General features: G+C 35.9%; 1 protein-coding gene across 1 annotated transcript; it reads left to right on the forward strand.

Moving 5' to 3' along the window:
* Window positions 1-752: 752 nt before the first annotated feature.
* On the forward strand, window positions 753-19,276 carry LOC145265738 (S-crystallin SL20-1-like). The gene is made up of 6 exons (XM_080121792.1): window positions 753-896; window positions 2,896-2,991; window positions 8,549-8,664; window positions 11,989-12,045; window positions 14,274-14,381; window positions 19,112-19,276. Exons 1-6 carry the CDS (start codon window positions 764-766, stop codon window positions 19,274-19,276), a joined length of 675 nt encoding a protein of 224 aa, XP_079977918.1. The 5' UTR covers window positions 753-763.
* The last annotated feature ends 1,128 nt before the right edge of the window (window positions 19,277-20,404 follow it).

Below are 20,404 nucleotides of genomic sequence, written 5' to 3' on the forward strand. Positions count from 1 at the left end.
CTACAAATATCTATTCATAGGTCATTGTTTATTGTTTTATTTTACGAAATGTAAACCATTTCTGGTTCAGTCATTTTGGTAAAAAAACTTGATGCTTCTAATTCTTCATATTTATTCATGATGTTTGGTTTGACTGGTTTGAAAAAATGTTCTTGTATTTTGGATTTGCAGAATATGATTGAGTTTTGCAACACTTTAAGCAAGAAAACCGATATATTAAGACAACCAAATTTGGTATGGCTACAAGTAACGATTGTACGCCAATTTTTTTTTTGGTTTTTATTCTTTGAACTAATATAAATAATTTGCTAATTTTATTTATCTCAACTTACTTTTATATATAAATACTCTAAACTAAGTAATCACACACAGGTTTGTTTACTGAATTAAACTCTAATGGTTTGTCCGTACTTTTCTTAACACAAATAGCAAATGCAATTAATTCTTCAAACAAAAGACCAGGTGTTTTCTACCACAGTGCAAAACCAAATACAATATATACATGTTGCAAATGTTCCAATAATTACAAGATTCACCAGTGCACCGTGCATAGCGCATTGTAAATTCTGTTCTTCGAAACAAAGCAACCAGTCGTCCTTGAAACTGGACATTAAAGACCAAAATTATTTAATTAATTTCGTGAATCATTTTCACATATAAAAGCTACTGTATATTCTACATTCGGTACTTAGACGAGACACATAGCTTGACTTTGCATTTCGAGTTGTTTTGCTTTCTTCAGGAACCGATTCAACCTATCAACATGCCCAACTACACTCTGTACTACTTCAATGGCCGCGGCCGTGCCGAGATCCTTCGTATGATGATGGCCGCTGCCGGCGTCAAATACATGGACAAGAGGTTCGAATTCAACGAATGGGACAAATACAGGAAAGGTAAGGAATTTAGTTGCCTCTCCTAATACATATAATAGAAGCATATCCATCTATATATCAGAATGTATCCTTCTATATAATATTTCTTACTGTTTTTTTCACCAAAAAGGGCACAGTTCCACTTAGCTGTAAGGGGCTACTATTTGGGACCAAACTTGCAGGCATATTATGTAGGGAGTTGGGCAGCAACTTATCAATCAACCTATCGACTATTCACATTACATTTGAACCTCTGCATGATAGTACAGTCATGGAAGCAGTGTTCTAGGAGAGAATTCCCAATTCTAGCCGTTCAAGTTAAGGAGATATTTGAGTAGGAAGCTTTCCGACATCTAGGGATCTCTACAGTGTAGTGGTGGGATTTTGCTGCTAGTAGGGTTTGTGGGGGTATTTACGTCGAGTTGGTTACTAGTCCTTTTAGTTCGTCCGAATACTTACTATGAAAGTACTTATAAAATAGGAACATGGATGCCATGTTTCGACGATGAGACAGAGGTCAGAGTTTAGCTGACAGTGCGGGGCTTACGAAGTCAGCAACTCTTTTTTAAAATCCTATCCAGGAGCGAGAGACAAGTAGCAGATGCACCAGCTCAGATGTGATAAATTCCATGCATGGGCGAAATATGATTGTTGAGGGCAAGTATAGAATATTCAAAGATTAATTAGTCTCTCCTTTTTGTTGGTCACCCGACAAAAGGAGGATGGACCTGTAAATTCACCCTTGTCCGAAACTTCGGTCGTCCGTTCGTCTGTCCGCACTTTTCTCAATAACTACGACTTGGAATTTTTTGAAATTTTGCACAAACATTAAACATGATATAAGTAAAAAAACAGAACAGATTTTCCGGGAAAAATCCGGTTGCCTCCCCAGGGGTGCCTTTCGGGTTAAAATGGCTAAAAGTCAAACTTTTGTACTTATTAAAAAAAAAATTGATGCCTTGGATTTTTATAAAACTTTCTGAAAAGTTGTAACTAACTAATTTCTATATAATTTTGTTCGTCTATACTTCACAATAACTCTTGGGTGTGTTCCAGGGGCTCTTTTAGGGATAATAAAACACTCCATTTTGTGGACTATTTTACCATATTTGTCAAAAATTTTCTGTGTATGTCTGTTTATCTGTTTTGCATGGTGCTGAACTCAAATTCATATTGGGGACTTTGCGGACTAAATGGGAAAGGGGAATGATGGACTTAGTCATTCTTTTTTTGCATGGTGAAAAACTCAAATTTACATATACTCGTATTACGGCCTAAAGCTGCACCGTTTGTTCATTGCCACCAGGATTTGACGTCCTTTGAGGACATTTTGGGTTAAATGGTGGGGGGCAAATGCTGAACTTAGTCATTTTCTATGCCTCGTTCACTGTGCACTCACGGGGGACCATGTATGCTTCACTTGTTTAATTTTATTTCAGAGTTCTCACATGCCCAGAGACCTTATTGGTTTCCATACGAGATACACAGAAATCCGAGTTCCCCTGTACCTCTCAAGCATTAAAAATATTTGAAGGACTTTAATTCTATTCTCTGTAAATATATAAATAATATATCTTTCTTGTGGTCACTTGGTCTTGCTATTTCGAGTATAAGAATTCATCTATTCAGGTGGAGTACCTAGCTTAGCGTTGTCAACAGAGACCGCATCACAAGCAAAGGTTGCAGCATGAGTTACTGGTGGGTGTCCGTACCCAGAATACCGTGTTATCTTGAATATTGAGTAATGATTTACTGGTATGAACCCCATCCTCATGTCACGAGGGAAAATACTCATTTGATGACTATAGTCATAATTTCATTAGTGAATGTGCAATTTCGCAGTTTCTTTTCTTTCGCCATTTTTAATTTTAATGTACACACACACGTATATATATATATATATATATATGTATGTATATATATATATATATATATATATATATATATATATATATATATATATATATATATATATCAGGAATTGTAATTTGCTGATGTTCTATTAAAATTAATTTTTCAGATATGCCCTGCATGACCGTGCCAGTGTTGGAGATGGACGGTGGCAACAGAATGCCCGAGACCATGGCCATTGCCAGATATTTGGCCAGAGAATATGGTAAGTTTAATTTAAGCTACACTTAAACATTTTGCCGATTTTATTTCATAAAAGAATATTTGATGAAAATATTTCTTAAAATAAAAATAATTAATCACGTTTTTTTAACAATCGTCTCCAAATAAAATATGTATTATTGCACATTTTTATTATTATCCCTTTTTATTGTTTCCGTTTTCTTATTCCTTTTTTATTTCCTTTTTCTTAATATTCCTTTATTTATTACTAGCCTAGTTGCCCGGCGTTGCCCGGCGTTGACCGGGTGTTTGAAGGTGTATGTTGAGCAAAAACAAACAAAAAAGTGGTAGTAGGCAGGCAGGCTCTAACCGTACCGCAAAAGAGAAAAAGAACGTGAAAAAAAAACATGACGTCTTTTCTGTTGCGCCCATCGCCAAATCGGAAATGTTGAATGTTTAAATTAAGGCTAGTCAATCGAAAGGAGGGGTTGACATTCGAAAATATTGACGAAAAGTGCCCGGTGGCCGGTTTAGAGTGAAGGAATTAATGTTATAAGTGAATTTTTCGATATTTGTCGTCCGAATGGTCATGCTTCAAAACGATACCGATCCCGTGAAAATCCGTCGGCTTTGTAGAAAGTTTTAGGCAGACATACATGCATACATACATACAATCATACATTTAAACAGACAGGTGAGATGTTCTTATTATTCATTTGTTCTATTTATAAATGTATGTTTTCAAAATTATAATTTACGTTTATTACGCATTATCGATAGCGTCTTTCTGTTTTATATTACTACTAGCGAGAGGTACCCGGCATTGCCCGGGTGTTTGGAGGTGTGTGTGGAAACTCCGGGGGGTGGGGTGGGGGGTTATAAAAAAATAAGTATGACGATCGAACACGAACCGTTGAGGCAAAGTTGTAAATTAAAGTTGTGGGAAAAACGTACGACGTTAACCATCGCTCCACCGCGGAAACACGTTTGAATTTATTTAATTACTTGGATTTGGCAGCTGCCCGTTTTAATGACTTAATGAAGTCAAGTTTGACTGCGGGATTTTTATTTTTTATTTTTTTTCCCAAGATGTTATAGGAAAAAGACAAACCCATATGCGGCGAGCGACAAATATTGAATATTTATCTTCCCGAAATCGAGCAAATTAAATAGACAGGCGAGCTTCATTGTTAACTGTGAGATATTACGATTTATATGTGATATAAAAAGTTTTAAAAATTTGTTAGGCGAGCGATCGTGTCTCTGAAAGAAGCCTTTTGTAGACATACAGAAAAAGCGAACACACATACAAACATACATACATTTTCGCTTTTTATATTTATAGATTACATTCTGCATCTAGTCTGGTACACTGCAGCATCTGCTGTAGCTATAAAGTATAAACTGTAGGTGTCTCTCTGGATGCAAGCCTGGATTGGCGATAAGGAGTCTAGGTTTGCCAAGTTACCTCTAAACGTTGCAGACGAAGTCCGATAAAATAGCAAGCCAATACCGTCGGAGCCAGGAGTTGGCGAAAAGATGTTGCAGTGCTTCACTATCCGCCTCTCGTAACTACAAAACTGGATTTTTTGTCGGGGTTTACTACTACGAATTATACTAGTCTTATCAACAAAATTTTGTACAATGGAATGCTTTAAACAAACAACAACACGCTTTTATTTTTAAGTAACTGCACCGCTTATACTTAGATGTATTTTATTCAAAATATTAATACTTAGCTTTATATACAAACTAGCCTGGGTTCCCGGCATTTCCCGGGTTTTGGAGGTGTGTATTGAGTTAAAAAAAAAAAAAAACTAGTAGGCAGGCAGGCTCGAACCCGTATAGCGAAGGAGGAAAAGAACATTAAAAAAGTGAGATTTAAATTATTGATTATCCGCCATTTAAATCGATGCTATCTTCGCTTTTGGTTTATTTTGAAGTCTTATCTCCAATAAAGTTTGTAAAGATTTGATCTAAATCTATAATATTAACTTAACCTGTCTGTTTAAAAGTATTGTTTAAATGTATGTATGTATGTATGTATGTATGCATGTCTGCCTAAAACTTTCGACGAAAGCGACGGATTTGCCCGAGATCGGTAGCGTTTTAAGATCGAACCTTCCGACGATAAATATCGAAAAAATTGGCTAAATTATTAATTTCTTTCACTCTCAACTCGATACTTTTCTACTGGGAGGAGTTGCTTTTTTCGCCGGTATTTTCAAAAGTCATCCGCTCTTTTCGATTGACTAGCGTTAATTTCCCGTTTGGCGATGGGCGCAACAGCAAAGACGACACGTTTTCGTTCTTTCTTCCTTCACGGTACAGGTTCGAATTGACCTGGTTGTGTCTCAACGGCTGTTTTTAGCAGAACTTAATTCTTTTATTTGTGAGCGTGATGATATTGGAACATAATACCATGGCAGTCAAGACTAGGTATTCTGAAAGCGTATGTTTGGTCTGTTATGTTATATGGTTACGAAAGCTGGTCTATCTGCCCCAAAATGCAGAAGCGCATTAATAGAGCAGAGATTTGGTTTGTGAGACAAACGTTAAAGGTCGTTTGGAAAGATATTTCCAACGAGGAAATATAGACTAGATCTGGATGCACAAAAGGAATGCTGATGGAAACTATCGTGATGGAAGAGAAAAACGACTTTCTTAGGACATATTTACCGTCAAAGAAGCACAGAACATTTGGTATTGACTGGTAGAATACTAGGATCGATATAAGATGCACTTTGATGTTCATCTTGATCGATTGAACGGGATTATCCTCAAAAGTTGAGCTGTTTCGGGCTATGAATAACTGCCAGCATTAGAGAGCAGTCGTCGCCGACGCTGTCATACAGCATGACCACTGTTGCTGGTGCTACTACTGCTTTTTTTACACGGTGGTCACCACTTATCAAGGCCCGGAAGCCACTCAGTGATAAGGGTTATTGATAGTACAGTACGTTAGTGTGGAGATTTGATGAAGTATTTACTTAAGGGGGAGATCCATTAGGAATTTGTTTACGTTGGACTTGAAGACATCCAGGTTGTAGTCAGGTGGGAAGCAGGCAGACGGAACAGAGTTACACATGCGTGCAGTTCTAAGAAAGAAGCTTTGTTCATGGAGTCTACGTTTTGATTTAGGTACAGTTAAAGAGTGGGGAAATTTTTTGACAGTGGATTCAGCTAGACGGGTGTTTTTCGTGAAAGATTGGCGAGGGGGGACCAGAGATTGGAGTTCAGACGACCACCTGCCATGGAAATAACGATAAAACAAGGATAGGCTCGCAACGTCTCTTCTGTGGGAAAGAAGTTGCAGGGAAGAGAAAAGGGCATCTCCCACTAAGCCACGAAGTCTATTTTGTAGTCTGTCAAGGCAGGATAGGCTGTTTTTAGCAGCTCCTGCCCAGATGTGGCAGGAGTACGCCATCCTTGCTGCTGCTGATTATTATGATGATGATGATGGCGGTGATGATGATGATGATGATGATGATGATGATGATGCCGCTGCTGCTGTTGATAATGAAGAATTCTTTTATTTTGACGCAGTATTTTTTAAAAAAAAATTCTATTGATTTCATCTTCTATTTGCCAATGGCAGATTCTTTCATCTCTTGACTTGGTTTGGACCGTTTCTCTTGCAGTTAAGAAATAAAAAATTGAAAATTAATATTTCAAAAATAGTCTCTACATAAATTAAATAGAGCATGTTTAAAAAATAATAATCAGAATTAAATTTACCAGAAAATCAGTGTATTTATCCAAAAAATAATTGTGTCGATTCTGCTTCTGAATTTACCGTTCTAGATTGTCTAACTTGGTTTTTATTTCACCCTTTGACATTTTTTTTTACAAAGGCATCACCACATTATCAAGGCCCAGAGGACACTCAAGGATAAGGGTTAAAGAGTGTACAGTAGAAATTGGTCAATATAGTAATCATTAGTAATGAAAATTTGGTAAATTTAATAACTTATATGGAACGGCTCATCAAGAACTTATTTACTTTAGACTTGAACACAACCATATTGTAGTCAGCCGGAAAGCAGGAAAACGGAAGACAATTCCACAGGCGTGCAGTTCTAAGAAAGAAGCTTTGTTCATGGAATCTACGTTTAGGTTTAGGCACAGATAAAGAGTGGGGGAAATTATTGATAGTGTTTACAGCTAGACGAGTGTTTCTTGTGAAAGTTTGGCGAGGGGGGACCATAGATTGAAGCTCAGTTGAACACTTTCCATGAAAATAACGATACATCAGAGACAAACTCGCAACATCTCTTCTGTGAGATAGAGGTTGCAAGGAGGAGAAAAGGACATCTCCTACGAGGCTACGAAGTCTATTTTGAACTCTATCAAGGCAGGACAAGTCCTTTCTAGCAGCTCCTGCCCAGATGTGGCAACAGTATTCCATCCTTGGACGTACCAGGCTCTTATATAGATAGAGAATAGCATCAGCAGTGAGATATCTACTGGATCGATAGAAAGATCCCACCATTTTTCCAGCGGCCTTGGCAACAGACTTGATATACGTGTTCCATTTAAGATCAGGAGTAATGGTCAAGCCCAGAAGCTTGTCAAAACTTGAGGCCTCCTGAAGACGAGAGCCATTCATTTCAATTGATGACAAATGTGAATTAGAATGTTGATGATGTAAAGAGAGAAGCTTGGTTTTAGATGCATTAAAAGTAACCAGCCACTCCTTTCCCCATTGTACTACGTGCTCAAGATCAGAGGAGAGAGAATTGGAGAGAACTTGGTCGTTTACTGTCTTAGATGTGGTACCATAAATGGTAGTGTCGTCAGCATAAATGTCTACAAATGATGTAAGGATATGATTTGGAAGATCATTAATGTAGATCAGGAAAAGAGTTGGGCCCAGGATGGATCCCTGAGGGACACCGGCATTAATACTGTGAGCTTCTGATTTTTGCCCCTCAACTACTACTCTTATGAACCTATCAGAAAGAAATGATTTAATAATTGAGAAGACTTTTCCAGCTATACCATAGCTAGCGATCTTATGAAGTAAACCTTTATGCCATACCCTATCAAAGGCTTTAGATATGTTAAGAGCAATTGCCCTAGAAAGGTTGCCACCGTCGAGAGATTTGCTAATCCTATGCGATATAACTGTATATATTATATATATATTTCTTTATTATTCTTTTTTTTTCTTTTTATCGTCTCTTCATCCAATTATCGTTTGAATCGACAGTCTAAGTGTAATTAGATGCACTTAATCTTGGGATGCAACGTGAACGTTTCAATGTAGCTTAGTTGCCATAAATATTTTTTATAAAAATATATGTATGTGCTTTCATCATTTACAGAAATATTTCGCCGTTTCAAGACTCTTCAGTGTGGCTATATATAGTGAATGCTTAAAGCTTAGATTTTAAACCCGATTGCATAATAATAAAACAGTCAATATTTTATATGATTAGGAAGAAAGTAAATGAACATGTGATGCTTTTATATTTCTTTTCAGTATTTGTTGGCGAGATAACTCAATTCTAATTGCGAAAATAATGCTTTACTCTGAGTGGAAACAATTGTAGACATATTAATAAAATACTGTATTCTAATTTGTTTAATCTTTACAGGTTACTACCCCAAGAACAATATGGACATGATGAGGTGTGACTACATCGCTGATTGCTTCTATGAAATCATGCACGATTACATGAGGTACTACCACTGGAAGAACGGACGCTTCAGGGTGAGTCTATCAAAATTTCTTTTTTTTTTTTTTGTAATTTCTAACATTTAACTGTTTTTAATTAATAAAAATATGGCGTTTCACTTTTATATAAATGTTGGACTTTTTATAAAATAGCATGTTTTTTTTATTGGAATTTTCTTTTCGAAAATTATATTACATTTGACAAAAGTAAATAAAGATTTAAAACAATATATTGAGTTTTATGTACGATGCATACAAATGATTTTTCATACATGCGCCACCATAAGTTATAAGTCATCATACGTTATAAGTCATCATAAGTTACAAGTCATCATATGTTATAAGTCATCATACGTTATAAGTCATCATAAGTTACAAGTTATCATAAGTTATAAGTCATCATGTGTTATAAGTCATCATATGTTATATTTCATCATAAGTTATAAGTCATCATATGTTATAAGTAATCATAAGTTATAAGTAATCATAAGTTATAAGTCCTCATAAGTTATAAGTCATCATATGTTATAAATCATCATATGTTATATGTCATCATAAGTTATAAGTCATCATAAGTTATAAGTCATCATATGTTATAAGTCATCATATGTTATATGTCATCATATGTTACAAGTCATCATATGTTATAAGTCATCATATGTTATAAGTCATCATAAGTTATAAGTAATCATAAGTTATAAGGCATCATATGTTATGTCATCATAAGCTATAAATCATTATATGTTACAAGTCATCATATGTTATGTCACCATAAGTTATAAGTCATCATATGTTATAAGTCATCATATGTTATAAGTCATCATATGTTATAAGTCATCTTATGTTATAAGTCGTCATATGTTATAAGTTATCATATGTTATAAGTCATCATATGTTATAAGTCATCATAAGTTATGTCATTATAAGTTATAAGTCATCATATGGGCGCTTATAAAATTGAAAGAGCAGTTACAATTTTTGTGATTGAATGGTGTATTTAAGTAATTAATTCCTATTTCAATCGAATAAATTATTTCGAGTTTTAAAGAAAACTCACATTAGACCCGAATTATTTTGTTTTCTATTTTTACCCACTAGGAAGACGTTCGCTTTTAATATCATCAACAGCAAATATTCCTTCTTTTCTTCCTTTTTACTCTAACAAGCAACAAAACCACACGCAAAAGAAATGGTGTTTTAAAAAAACAAAGCCTGTCTTTCGACAAAACATTCCTTCTTTTAATCTGCCACATCGGACATCTAACAGCGTTTAAATTTGCATAATCGCCGTATTTGCATAATCTAAAGGCTGTTTGTACTTAGGCTTCTTCATGCTATTACCAAGTGAAATTAAAATCTTGTGTGGCTTTACTAGGCTAGAGAGATGAAAAAAATTGTTATCACACGCGGCAGTACGACAACGAAAACCATCAAGTCAACTAGACAATAAAAGTAAACCAAACATTTCCGTCTAAACGACTCACCGCGGGGAATACCGCCAAGACCACTGGCACAGTCCCAAACAATTCCATCCTCACAATTTGGCAGGGTTCCGAATCATTCTGTCGACACGATACGATCCTAAACAACTCCATCGATACGATCTCGAACATCTCCGTCGAGACGACTCGACACGATTTTGAATCATTACTACTTAATATCAGGACGACTACAAAAATTGTCAAGATCAGTGGAGATCACGTAGAGCACCTGATAGTTCCAAATGGTCGCCCATTTAATACTGACGAAGCTCAACATTGATTAATTTTGTGATATAACGAGGACCTGCGTGTCGGCGGGATTATAGATACAAGCACTTAGTAATCAGTATTTTGTATTTTTCAAAATAGTCGACATTAAGAGAGGTTTAATAAATATTTTAAAAAGTATTCAAATATCAACGCGTACACTGTATATACACACGCGTGCGTACCACACATACACACACACACACACATATATATATATATATATATGTATAATATATATATATATATACATACATACATACATATATATATATATATATATAATATATATATATAGATATATACGGAAAGTTATCTGAGTTATTCAAGGTAAAAACCGGTACGAAACAGGGTTCTGTTATGGCACCTGTGCTCTTTGCCATCTTCTTTTCAATCATGCTCAAGCATGATTTTAAAGATTACACGCAAGGTGTCCATTTTGAGTTTAGAACTAGCGGGGGTCTTTTTAATCATCAAAAATTCAAAGCTAAAACACTAACAAGAAGCAAAATGGTTCGTGATTTTCTGTTTGCAGACGATGCTGCACTCGTGGCCACTTCATTTGAAGAAGCACAAGAATTAGTTGACTAGTTTTCCAATGCCGCAAAAGCATTTGGTCTGACGATTAGTGTTAAAAAGACAGAAGTTATCTAACAACCAAAGCCCTCACCGTTGCAGCCAGGTGGTGTGAATATTCCGAGACCAGAATATGTGGAACTGCTTCAGAAAATCTTATTGAATAAAGCCTCTAAAGTATGTTAAATCCTTTGCATATCTCGGAAGTAAAGTGAATTCGTCAGCATCACTTGATGATGAGATATTGAGCAGAATTTCAAAGGCGACTGATGCCTTCGGCAAACTGCGGTCGAGAGTATGGAATGAAAGAGGTTTGACTCTAAAGACCAACAATCTCAGTTTATCGTGCAGTAATTGTTTCGATACTCCTGTATGGGTCGGAAGACTGGACCCCATACCGTAGGCTGATTGAGTAACTGGATACATTCCATAAGCGTTGCCTTCGCAGTATATGTGGATTAACATGGAAAGACAAGGCCCCTTACTCGGGATTGTTTGCTAGGTGCGACATTTTAAGTATTGAGGCCTTCCTGATGAAGTTTCAGCTTCGGTAGGCTGGTCACCTTGTTCGCATGGATGAAAACCGTCTTCTAAGCAACTAGCATACAGTCAACTGAAAGAGGCCAATCGAGATGTGGGTCGTCCATTACATGGATCAGCTGAAAGACAATCTTAAGCACGCAGGCCTAAACCCAAAAACCCTTGAAGAAGATGCTGCGGCTAGAAAATTGTGGAGGGAAAATGTTTTGCAGGCATTGACACACGGCTGTCAAATCAAACAAATCTTCGTAGAGCAAGAGTAGGAACAGCACCTTCCCAGCCTGTATCCTGTGAGTCGTGCGGATTAGTTTGTGGGAGCAGAACTGGTCTCGTGTCACACATGCGGCACAAGCATTGAAGGCAGAGTGAAACAGAGCGAATTTTTGGGCCTCATGCGTCGAACACGACGGGAGAGTCCATTATATATATATATATATATATATATATATATATATATATATATATATATATATATATTCTTTTTGTTTTATTTCAGTTCGGTAATAATGGTGTGATGGGTTCCGACATGGGAAAAGGTGACTCCAACTACGACGTAAGTAACGATTATTTCTATGCCTGAATCTACCCAGAATTTGTTTATTTAAACTAATTTCTTTTTTATTTAGATTTAGAAAGTTAAATTTAATTCTTACAACTCGTTGTTTAAGTAATATTCATATGATTGAAAAGCGATAAAACAGACATTTATCAAATCTAATTTCTTTAGCTAAAAAGGTGTAACAAGCCATGCAGAAAGACCGGTAAAGATCTTTACCTCAGCGAGCATTTTGAACGATTGTGTGAGTTCGCTTTTAAGCTGGATATGGTGACCAATGTCATGACTTCCTCAGAACCATAAACAGAGAATGTTGCTTTTTTTATTGAACCACTGAGGAAACCTCTTTATATTTTGTTAGGGTTTACCAAAGCATTCTTTCGTAGCTTTCTTAAAGGGTCATTTAGAGATAAGTTAACATTTGTATGATTTTCTCCGGTAAAGTACACTAAAGTATACACTTGTCCACTTTATGGACAATATCGACACTTTTTTTATACGTAATGAACAAACATCACAGACGCATGCGTACTACTACTACTACTACTACTATATAGATAAATAGATATATAAATATACTAGCAGGCCGCTTGCCGTTGCCCGGTCAGAAAATACTTATAAATAGTGTATTTTAATACTTGCATTTTCTTCCTATAGCCAACCTCTATTGATTATCATTCATTATATAATAATGATTTCAATAGTTATTAGAAAATATTACTTAGACACTATCCGATAGAATCGAAACTAGAACGTTTTGTGCTCCAGGCTATCGCTAATTATCTCTCGAACGTCGTTGCGGTCTGAGCTACAGACTGCTGGATACGGTACATTTAAAAGTAAGCGACTTTGAGCTATGAATTTCGAGCATGCGTAAAAGAAACAGCAAGTGTAACGTTTTATTTGACTTACCTTGCCCGATTCAACAGTTTTGTTGTCAATTTTGACTCCTTATCAAGGATTACCAGGTTAAACCCAATCAAAAGTGTGCTATGCGTTCAAATACCCTATATATGAAATTTCAACTCTGTAGACAAAATATCCGAGAATAGTTTAATAGAGACTTCGTACATACCCCGGCATGGCCACTTATATATATATATATATATATATATATATATATATATATATATATATATATATATATATATATATATATAGGAAATTTATTACTGTGAGTCCAGATTGAGTTTACACATTGTTTCAGCTAGGGGGAAATCCTCAAAAAGAAGAGGAAATATCCGACTAGCTTCCATAGGAGTCCATCTATGAATTCTGACGAAAGTAGTCGGATATTTCCTCTTCTTTTTTAGGATTTCTCCCTAGCTGAAACAATATGTAAACTCATTCTGGACTCACAGTAATAAATTTCTTACATACTGCTCTGGCTACACATTGAACACTCTAGTCCGGTTTTTTCACCACTGATAAATATATATATATATATATATAATTTAAAGGAGATTAGAATAATAGTCTAAAGAGCTAAGTGTATTTTAATGTAATAGTGAAATTACTAGTTTAATTAAAATACAGGAAATGCTCGTTGTAATTTAGATATATAATAAGCTCGATAGTTAAATGTCCTAGAGCTAATTCAATATTAAGTAATGTGATTTATAATTTAAAAATTAAAAAAAAAAAATTTTTTAATTTAAAAATCAAATTTTAATTAAATTAAAAATCAGTTTCGTAAGAAGGAACAACAACAAAGTCAATTATCTGTTGTTGTTACTTCTTATGAAACTGATTTTTAATTTAATTAAAATTTGATTTTTTAAATTAAAAAAATTTTTTTTTTTAATTTTTAAATTATAAATCACATTACTTAATATATATATATATATATATATATATATATATATATATATATATACTAGAATGTCTACATCTTAAATTCTACGCAATTATTCACAATCTCGGACCTATGCATAACGATAATTCAGACTAATCGTAATATAGAAGCAATCATCTAATAAGAACCATAAAAAATGAATGTTGGTTTTCAAAGGAATATGCAAATAAATTAACCTTCATGTAGTCGCTCGCATATCCATGCCTGAGTATATTAAGAAGTTCGTTTTAATAATTTTCAAATAGAAAAAGCACCTTTTTAGTATCATTGTTAGATAGTGACAAAAACTCAACTTTACATGTTCACAGATAGATATATAATGCATTTTATATCTCAGGGAATTTCAATGCGCCATTATACTTTCTTTCAGAACTACATGCAATGGAGATATATGAACACCTTCAACCGCATCATGCCTTTTATGGAAAGGACCCTCAGCATGCGCGATAGTGGCAACAAATTCTTCATGGGTGACCAGGTAAGTCGTTATGCTTTAAGATGTTTGTTATGCTTTGCTGTGACTCTTACATTGCTTAGTAAGTCCGTTTTAGTGTTGATGCAATTTTGTCCTTTAGGTTAATTTCGTCGAAATTCTGCAAATCAATCACAAAGATTGTATTTCAATATTGGCTAATGTGAAATGTTGGCCGCGAGAAGCTCTAGTTTGTCACAACTCTGCCTTATAATGCAGGTTTATTTATTTTTTCGGCCTTACACTAAGAACAGCAAGACTGAGTGATCGTATACGAAGTTGAGACAAATCAGTCCAAAAACACACAAAAGAACGTATGCAGAAATTACGTTGCCATTTTAACCGAATGATTTGCCGTTCCAAGGCTGACACGTCTGATGTTAACTCCTGGATTGCCGCAATGCCATTTATTACGCTGGTTTCCAGACTTTCCTTCATGGTGTCCTTGCAAACAAATCTGAATTCCCGGCAACATAACTGTAACATTGCAACATTACCGCGATCTTTACCGGCGGGGGAAGTTTCACTACGATGCTTTTGGAAAATTTTGTTTCTTCCTTCTATGTACGCATAAGAAAATCAATATGTGCATGTAAGGATCTCATGACCGACAAGAATTGTTACCCTTCACTGATGATTGCGTAAGCATGAAATAAAACACAATTCTCCGTAGGTATAAATGAATACTAGTGTCTGTAGATATAAATGAATAATTATATATGTATATATATATATATATATATATATATATATATATATATATATATATATATATATATATATATATACAGGCCTGGTTGAATATAAGTGCAAAGTTCTGTATACTCTTTTTTCCATTTGTTTAATATTGCGGACTAACTTTCTCGGTGAGAAAGTAAAGATAATTTTCCACCCTTAAATAGAGTAGAAGCAGCAAGGCACAACGATAGAGAAAGTTCGCATCAGACACACAATGGAATGAGGTAAAAGGTATATTTCCACTCCTTATCTATTGATTTGCGATTCGGAGCCTGATACATCTTTGTTTGCCACATGCCAAAGCAGAGGCGATAAGAGGGTGCCAGATCCTGATTCGGACTTCTTTTTGATTTTTCACGAAATCTCTGTAAACCGGATTACAATCTTATTAACTTTGTGTGCAAAACCTTTTGCTATAATTGCTCCAGAGTTTCAGGCAACCTACCACAAATATCACCACCCTAATCACTATAGAAAAAAATAGGGTTAGACTAAAAGGAGGAAGCGTCGATGTACAGATAATTGAACCATAGGAATTCCACTATAGTGAGCTATATTTCGAGCAATTTTTCATGAAAATCGTTCCCAGACAACACATGAAGCCACTTGATGAAAGTAAATAACATGGACGAATTCTTCTTCTTCTTCTTCTTCTTCGTATTATTATTATTATTATTATTATTATTATTATTATTATTGTTATTATTATTTTAATGTTTATTAAAACTAAATAAATTATGAGTTTTCATTTTTTGTTCGTTTTCATCTTACACTTTTCTTGATCTTAACACGCATAATGGAAATTAATCCGGACAAGGCATGACGCCATTTTATGTAAAGAGCTAGCAAGAAAAAAATGATGATTATCACAAAGACTACATGTGCTTATCTGTCTTAGTCTTAAAAACGCCAGATGATATGCAGAAGTAAAAACAGCAGAAAGAGTTCTACATGTCTGTAGTTTTTCAAAGAAGCTACTGGAATACAAAACTTTGTTACAATTAGGCATCAAACAACTAATTTATGGGCGGCCATTAGAAAAACAAGTCAAATGAGCTGAAAAAAAAGAAGCAAGGGATATATGAGAAAGCTGACCGGAAACACTTTATAGAAAATATCGTGTGAAACGATAAAATTATCGCCATAGAAAAGACGATATGATTTCATATCAGTTTTACGAAAACCGGTTTTCGGTTTTCGTAGCAGACCATTAACTAGTTGGTCAGTTGTATACAGATCCCAAGAGCGACAGGAGCGTTCTATTGTGCAGGAAAGTCACACAAGGAACGAGCGAGATCGGAGATGTGCCGCTGTACAACCCATGCTCTCTACCGATCCAAGTTATGACAAAACCATTGCCAACACCCTCAAAATGCATCGCATAATTGCCACAAATATCAGTGACGTGCATAGAGTGATGAAAACAGAGTTTCCGGTCACAGTTATGGTCTTTGGTGTGGTTTCAATTGAGAGTCATATCATGCCACCTCACATTTTCGAAGTCGGGTTGAAAGTCAATATCAAAGTGTATCTGGATATATTGAAGGGTGTGCTGATCCTCTGTGGCAATCAGGTGACCACTGGTAGACCCTGGCTGTGGCAGTAGGAATCGGCGCTGGCTCCAAATCCAAAGAGATCAAGGCTTGGCATCAAAAGGAGTGCTACGACATTGTACTCTTCTCTCACTGGGCTCCTCCTCCTAACCCGTTAGATCATGCATCGAGAACATCACCAACACGACCTTGCACAACACCAAAATCAGTCTGATCGCCGCCATACGCCGAGCTTCCGCCGGCGCGTGTGAAAAAAGCTTGCTCCCAGTTCCGGACATGTATCCAGGCGTAGATTGAGGCTAAAGGGGGAAACATTGAATAGATATCAGCTCTATTACATAATCAAGTTATCTCAATTGATTTTTGCAATAAAAGTTTTAAAATAAAGCTGTTATGCTCTCTTTTTGAGGGCGACGTTTTTATCCTTCTACCCTGTACTGTCCAGGTAGTAAGTGGGGGCGTACATGCAGATATCTCTGACTAGACCTATGATTACTTTAACACAGTATTTACGAGGGGCTTGCCATAAATTATGCCCCTGACCCACTTCCCATAGGAGTAGAGCAACGAAGCTTGGCACAGTTATTAGTCTTTCTCTACATAGGAACCACCCAGAGTTATGCATTTCTTCCATTGTTTGATGCAGCTCTGGAGACCGTTTTTGTAGAACATCCCAGGTTGGTCCTCCAACCAAAACGTGACTTCAGAAATCAAGGATGCATCATCTGGGAAACGCTTTCTTTAAAAAAAAAAAAACCCATGGCTGAAAAGAGGTGAAAGTCAGAGTGTGCAAGGTTAGGAGAGTAAGGAGGATGAGGCAGGATTTCATAACCACACGCCCGCGCTTCTGATCTGGCGACATGCGAGTTGTGGACCGGAGCGTTGTCCTGCAGGGGGATGGTACCTTTGCTAATTTTTCCTCGCGTCTTGATTTTGATAGCTTCCCTTAATTTCCTCAAAAGTGAAGCATAATAGGCTCTTGTAATTGTGGTACCCTTTGCCAGGAAATCTGTAATCATTACTCAGAAGACTGTGAGCATGACCTTGCCAGCGGAGGGCTGTACCCTTGCCTTTTTGGAGGTGGTGACTCCAAGTGCTTTCACTGCATTGATTGGGCTTTGGTCTCTGGATCATAGTGATGGACCTAGCTTTCATCCTGTGCAATCAGTCATTTGAAAAACTTTCACTCATCTTGGCACATCTCCAAATTCATCCTCGAGCACTCGACGTGTTCTCGCTTCTGGAATGGTGTGAGTAATCTGGGAATGATAGTTTCCACAGACATTTTCGGCCCTTTGGCGAATAGTAATGCGTCGATCTTCCAAAATAGCAGCCTCAACTTGACGGACAGATGCCTCATCAGTTGCAGAAGGGGGCAGACCAGGTCTGGGGGCTGTTTCTACAGACTTCCGGCCATGTTTGAATTCACGATGCCAGCGTTTTACAAGGTCATATGATGGAGCATTATCACCATAAGTTTTTTTTCATTTCATTAAAAGTCTCCTATGTTGTGCATCCTTTAAAATACAAAAAGAAGATCACTGCTCGACATTCAACAGGCTCCATTTCACACCTGACTCAGTTCAAACATCTGTAAAACCGAAAGCACATAACCGTAGAGATATAAATCATTGCACATGAAAAATTTCAGCTAGATCAGACAACTGGAAGTTGGTCAGAGGCATTACTTATTGCACCCCCTTCGCAGGTACCAAACTCTACTATACATCGTTCTAATAATAAAATACTATTTTATTAATCTATACTAGGATTGTCTGTAACAATTAGTTCGAAGCGATAGTTTCCTGAAAGTGTAAAGATTGAATCTTCGGTGCGGGCGATACAAAGAATACACTTGCGATTAACGAGACTTCTAACTAATCATGGCTTACAGAACAAGATCAAGGTATCCCAGTACACTAACTCGAAATTACCTAGAGATTTCCCTGATTGACATAAACACGAATCCCGAGTTCGACAAGAAGCACATGAAGAGAGTCGGATACTACATCGGCCAAAGAGAAGAAATGTTGTCTTAATAATCAAAATAATACAAAAATAAAACAAAACAGTCTAAGTAATCAACCCTTGATATTCTACGTGTAATTTTTATTTTATTTTATATATATATATATATATATATATATATATATATATATAGAGAGAGAGAGAGAGAGAGAAGAGGGAAAGAGAGTAAGTAGTAGTCATACATACTGGCATGCTCTAGAACAATAACATACTAGGATTGTCCGTAATAAGTAGTTCGAAGTGACAATCTCCTGAAAGTGTAAAGGTTCAATCCTCGATGCGGGCGAAGAGAAGAAAAGTAGTCCTTATAATCCCAATAATTAAAATATAAAACGAAACACGGTAAGTAATTAACCATAGACTTTCCACATGGCCCTGTGCTAATATTTAATGGCAGTAATTTTTTTCTTTTTGTAGATGATGTGGTGTGACATGATGTGCTATTGTTGTATGGAGAACCCCTACATGGAGAACCAATCTATGTTCAGCAACTACCCCAAACTAATTGCTCTCTACAAACGTGTGTCTTCTCACCCCAAGATCTGCGGATACCTCAAGAGCCGTTCCAACACCAACTGGTAAAACGGTCAATTGGTATCGTGAACAGGTGAATAGTTTTTTTTTATTAATTAGAATTTAATGAAATCCAATTACTATGATTAACGAGGACTACCTGGTCTTGCCTGGTGGCGTAATAACTTTTTTTTTCTCAATAATTAATGTTCTATACTGTTAACAGATCGGGAAAATTTTACTGTAAAACTCTATAACAATAAATCGATATAAAGGATGCAAGGAATATATAAGAAAACTGTCATTAGCCATGTTTTAGACATGAGTTTCATTTTACGAACACATTCTCGAATAGAGTTTTTTAAAAACAACAAAAAAAAACGCAAATATCTCCTGACATCTCTATCTATCTATCTATTTCTCTTTTTCTCTTTCTATCCTTGTATATTTCTATCTCTCTGTATATATGTATAGCTGTGTATCTATCTCTTCATCTTTCTATATATCTCTATCTTTCTGTCTGTCTCTCTATCTCTCTCTCTCTCTCTGTCTCTATCTCTTTGTCTATCTGTCAATGTGTCTGTCTACCTGTCTATCCTTCTGTCTATCCGACTATTTTTCTACCTATTCATCTATCTTTCAGCCAAACAATATTAATAACGAGGGAATAATTATATGCTTATTAACAGTAAAAGTTCGATGAAAAAACGCACAGAAAAAAAAACATTTATAATTAAAATTAGATAACAAGTACGGAAAAAAACTTACTTAATCCCCCCCTCTATCTATCTATCTATCTATCTATCTATCTATCTATCTATCAACTTCATTTTCTTTAGCTTACATGTACATAAGTAAATGTGTCATTAGATTAATTCCTCAACGCCTCTATCCACAGCGCCCCGGGACGCGAAACAATAGCAACTTTGAAGTTTAGATAACAGTCCACAAAAAGAATGGATTAATAAAAAAAAAGCAAAATGATTCCTCTTTTTGTAAAATCTAAATAAGGCCTCGAATTATGCTTAAACGATGTTAACTACTGTTGTCTGTGTACGCATCTCCAACAATTGTTTTCTTCCGAAATTTGGCCGCCAAAAATTGAATAGTCCTTCTATCAAGTACATTGTCCTCGCTGAAGTTTTTTCTGCGTTGTTGCTGGGTTAGAAGAACTTAGTTTGTGGTAAAACATGTCTC

The sequence above is a fragment of the Euprymna scolopes genome, chromosome 40 (assembly GCF_053919585.1).
Source record: "Euprymna scolopes isolate OS-2025 chromosome 40, ASM5391958v1, whole genome shotgun sequence".
NCBI classification, from domain to species: domain Eukaryota; kingdom Metazoa; phylum Mollusca; class Cephalopoda; order Sepiida; family Sepiolidae; genus Euprymna; species Euprymna scolopes.